Genomic DNA, 4675 nt, shown 5'->3' with positions numbered 1-4675 from the left:
AATTCACGTGTTCCATGATTTATACCAGACTTGGCTTTCCTGCTTTCAGTTTTTCAAATAAACTTCCTGCATTTGATTGTTTTTAATTTCCTCGTTTATCACTCCGTGTATCTAAAATACACTAATAAAACAAATATAATACATTTTGTGAATTTACCAAATGTATTCTTCAAAAAATTTTACATGTCTAAATTGATGGGGAAATAGAAGATATTGAAAAAAAAAGTTTCAGTTGATGGATTTTTTTTAGTATGAATACCCATTTTACAAATTTTCGGCACGCAGCTCTTTCCGTGTGAACCTGTATTTTGTGAGCAGCCGGAAAGCACTTGTTTACAGATATACCCTTCTTCATTTTTTTTTTTTTTGGGGGGGGGGGGTCATCAAACAATTATTCAAATATCTCTCCGCAATAATGTGGGTGAGGTGGTCTAATGGTTAAGACTCTCGTCTTTAAATTTGAGGGATGTGGGTTCGATTCACAGCCACATTACAGAAATGAAGACATTCCTTGAATGCTTCAGCACCTATGTGCAGCACAGCTAAACCGGGGTAATAATAGCAGCGCTTTGTATCCTCAGGCAAAATCGCTTAAAAAATGTAGCTATTATTATTATTAGTAGTAGTATTATTATTATTTTCCTCAAGAAGGGGATATTCTAAGCATCGATCTCACTATATGCTGCGTGATCAGGTTTCCTATCCTGTTTTCGAACATAATACTGATAATACGTGATGATAATTTTCTCCCTTTTATTAAATGGCAGTGTCTAACGTTCTTACAAATAGGAAGTTTAAATTCCTAGCAAATGTGAACTTCATGGTCTGTATTGAATGATAATCGATATGACGCCATAGAGATCTCGACGCTAACCATCTTAAATAAGATCTATTTGAAACATAAAATGGCTTATTTGACGTGCTGTAATTGTCATGACTTATTCAAAATGCAAATTGATGCATAATGTGGTTTCTGTCAGATCGTTCAGGGGCGCAATTAAATTGCAATGTCAGAGCGGCAAATGGATTATGTTTCGTCTCATATTACTTCTCTTTTCTTTTCATTTAATGCAGAATTCTGAAAGGAGCGGCTTCAGCTCCGCATTCCGATCGAAATGTCGTCTGTAATTGATGGCAACGTGACCCATGTTCCGGTGCTACCAAGCCCAACGACTGTATTAAACACAGCCCCGCCGGACAAGCAGGGAGGTGGTGGAGGCGCAGTCCTCAACGAACTATACTTGAAAATAATATACGCCCTCATTGGCCTTCTCGGGATAGTCGGAAACAGTATTGTTTGCCTGGTCTTTACGGTTAAACGGCGGCACTTCCAATCGATTACAAACTACCTTATATTGAACCAATCGATCATAGATCTTGTAGACTCAATCTTTTTTATTCTCATTCACTATGCATCCCCGTACGGCCCCATCTCGGAGACAGCTGCCTTACCGAGCCGAGGCCTTGCCGAGTTCTTCTGCCGTATGTGGGACTCGGAGTATCCGCTGTGGGCGCTTTACATCGCCTCAACCGCGAACCTCGTGATCCTGTCTTTGGAGCGCTACTTCGCAACATGCCGTCCCGTCATTCACCGCAACTTCTTCACAGTCCGCCGGGCGAAGTGGGCGATGCTCTGCGTCTGGGTCTACGGTGCAGTCTATCAACTCTACTGGCCTCTCGTGCAGACCTTCTCTGAGGACTGGCGATGCCATCCCAGCTGGCCGAACCGTGTCGTCCAGATATTCATGGGAATTCTGCTCTTTACGCTTGAGTACCTCATCCCCCTTATAATCATGACGTTCTCCTATGTCAGTATCATACATATGTTGCGCAATCGCACAAAGAGTCACGGGAAGGTGCAAGTCAACGCGTTCCAACGCGCAAAGCGGAACGTAACGACAACGCTTTGCATCGTGTTTGTAAGCTACGTCGTATGCTGGACACCCACGGAGTTGTCCTACCTCGCTTACAACCTTGGACATGCCTACAACTTCGAAAGTGCAATCCATGACGTCGTGAAAGGTCTGGTGGCATGCAACCTCTGTGTAAATCCATTTATTTACGCGTTCAAGTACGAGCACTTTCAAACTGAACTAAGGAATATGTTCTCCTCTGTATGTAACCCAGGGAATCGAATAAGTAGTGAAGCTCGCGGAACTGTTCTGAGTCCGGCAAACAATTCCTCGAACAACACACCTTGACATGAACTGCATTTATCTATGTCTGTGTCTGCACTCTTCTGCCAGAATGAACTGTTTACTTGGTGAGCTATGGGAAGATATGATTGGCACTGTTGATTAAGATTCTCAAATCTAATGATGTGAAGATATTTCTATAGATTGTCGACACATCTACACTGTGAGTATTCATGGTGTGTCCACATAGAGCGATGTGATGATACAATGAATTAAATATTCGGATAGTCCACTATGTGAACACACTGCGGACACTCACACTGAAATTTCATATTTTGTTCCACACTGTGACAGTATTGTGGGATAACTATGGGGCACTATCACTTCGATCATCTTAATTTGAAACAAAATACTGCTTGGATGTTGTTTGAAGGTTTGCATGGTGGCATGTACATCGCTGATGTGGTTTACGGTACACCATGTGGAGTGTTATAGAAACAGTGGAAAGTGAAAGTCCTTTTCAGGACTATTTTCAAGAAAAGAATACTCTACTCTCAAATCTCCACTTTCTCGCCTATCCAATTCCTTTTCTTCTTCTTTCACTGTTTCTATAACACTCCACATGGTGTACCGTAAACCACATCAGCGAAAATACGCTTAAGTTTCGGATAAATCTTGTTTATTGCGACAAAGTGAACGCAAGCAGTAATTGGAAACTGTATATATATATAAAGACAACTTGTATTGTAGCACCACAAATATATTTTTGCAACCGCGCGACTATGCATTGGCAATATTATTCACAATATAGATTGTGGGTCTAATGGCTGGAAAGATTATATAGCTGTGAGCGGAAATGAAAGAAAAAATCTCACTTTTGAGCAAATGCCCCTTCCCCCCCCAAAAAAAAAAAGGGGGGGGGGTAATTGAAATAGTGCAGGCATAAATGTTTTGACCTGTTATGGTTGCAGTTTCATAGTGTCTTGGAAACTTTTGGTTTCCCCCTCTGTCTCTGTTCCGTGCTGCTCAAGAGCTTTAAAAATGTGGGTTTTTCGTGTGTTTCCGGGATATGTTTGTGGGTGCGATGGTGCGTGAGGGCGTGCTGTGTCTTTGGTCAGATAAAGAAAAAACATGACTCGTTGAAAGGGGTTTTGCATAGGGAGTTTGTGTATGGGTGTGTGTGTGTGTGTGCGTGAGGGCGGATGTGTCATGAGTGAGGGTGGTGATTATCCCATGGTGTGCACTTGCTCAGTGACAACCGAGCACTTGCACACACACATAACATGAAGACACACCGAGATATGAGGACATTGCAAATGGTCCAAATGTGAGTATATAGGTGAAATTGTGTGTATTATTTCTCGAATGACTAGATATTAGCTGACGCAAAAGCCCTATGTTTGTTTTATAATCTGACATAGCATTTTCTCACTTCCTCCCATAATCAAGGTACCGTTGCTGATATCCACGTGATGGTGTGTCTATGCAGGTGAGGTCAGTGGTGTGAGTTTTGGCGTATGTAAATGTGTGTCCAGCGTGTGAAGGTGTTTTTATCTGGACGAGTCGTTTCTCGGGGCCCGTAACAATCAAAATAATACAAGTCGAAAATCAAAAGACATTTTTATTTCAAACCAGTGAGATTCGTATTTGAGGGTTTTGTGCTCGATCTTTCCTTATTTCGTTCAAACTTTTTTTTTTCTTTTTCTTTTTCTTTTTCTTTGCAACGGAGCCATGTGTGTGTGTTGGGTGGGAGGGGTGCGCATGCATGTGTGTTGTTGTGTGCACTTGTGCAACGCAGAGAAGCAAGAAGAATGCCGTTCTCCACTAAAATATTTTTAACAGAACTTGTGTAAGTGGGATTTTTTCACAATTTGAAATGTGAACACTAAAGGCAGAAGTTATTATTGATTTTTTTAATCTATTACCACAACACTGAATCCTAGTTATCCATGTTATCCATGATGACTGCGTACAAAATGTATACTGGAAATGAAACTCATAATCCAAGATGAACGTTAAATCAGCTGATGTTCTCTCTATTTTCGTATCTGTTATAATGAAAAAAATATATATATACATACTAATGAATTTACGCGTTGAGAAAATTAAGCACTGTTCTGGAAAAAAAAATGTTTATGTTGAAATAGGGAATATTGGGAAATATTGCAATGTAAAGGAACTTTTGATAAATAAAGTACATGTATTTTTAAATTTCACCCTTAAAAGAAATCGTTGTTGTGTCTCATTTTCTACTTCTAATTCCTCATGGGAAATAAATATTGCAATCGATATTTCCATGATTTCATTCAGTGTGAAGGCACACCGCTATAACACCGGGATAAACCACTTATGAAATGTCTACTACACAAATGTATCCTTAAAATAAAAGAAGTTCCTGCAGCAGAGTCTCGAGAACACCTGTAATCTTACCAGATTGCGTAATCTTACAGGAAATTGGTATTTGGTGTATGGAACCTTACAAATTTCCTTTAATAAAACACCCTTTTCATTTTTTTAACTCCTTTTTTTTTTTTCCTCTT

General features: G+C 40.1%; 1 protein-coding gene across 1 annotated transcript; it reads left to right on the top strand.

Annotated features, from left to right (window-relative positions):
* The first annotated feature begins 1072 nt into the window (after positions 1–1072).
* On the top strand, positions 1073–4194 carry LOC129268698 (galanin receptor type 2-like). Its single transcript, XM_064104335.1, has 2 exons — positions 1073–2557; positions 2782–4194. The coding sequence occupies exon 1, from the start codon at positions 1116–1118 to the stop codon at positions 2199–2201; it is 1086 nt and encodes a 361-aa protein (XP_063960405.1). The 5' UTR covers positions 1073–1115; the 3' UTR covers positions 2202–2557; positions 2782–4194.
* The last annotated feature ends 481 nt before the right edge of the window (positions 4195–4675 follow it).

The sequence above is a fragment of the Lytechinus pictus genome, chromosome 9 (genome assembly GCF_037042905.1).
Source record: "Lytechinus pictus isolate F3 Inbred chromosome 9, Lp3.0, whole genome shotgun sequence".
NCBI lineage: Eukaryota > Metazoa > Echinodermata > Echinoidea > Temnopleuroida > Toxopneustidae > Lytechinus > Lytechinus pictus.
This window is presented reverse-complemented; position numbering and strand designations above follow the sequence as displayed.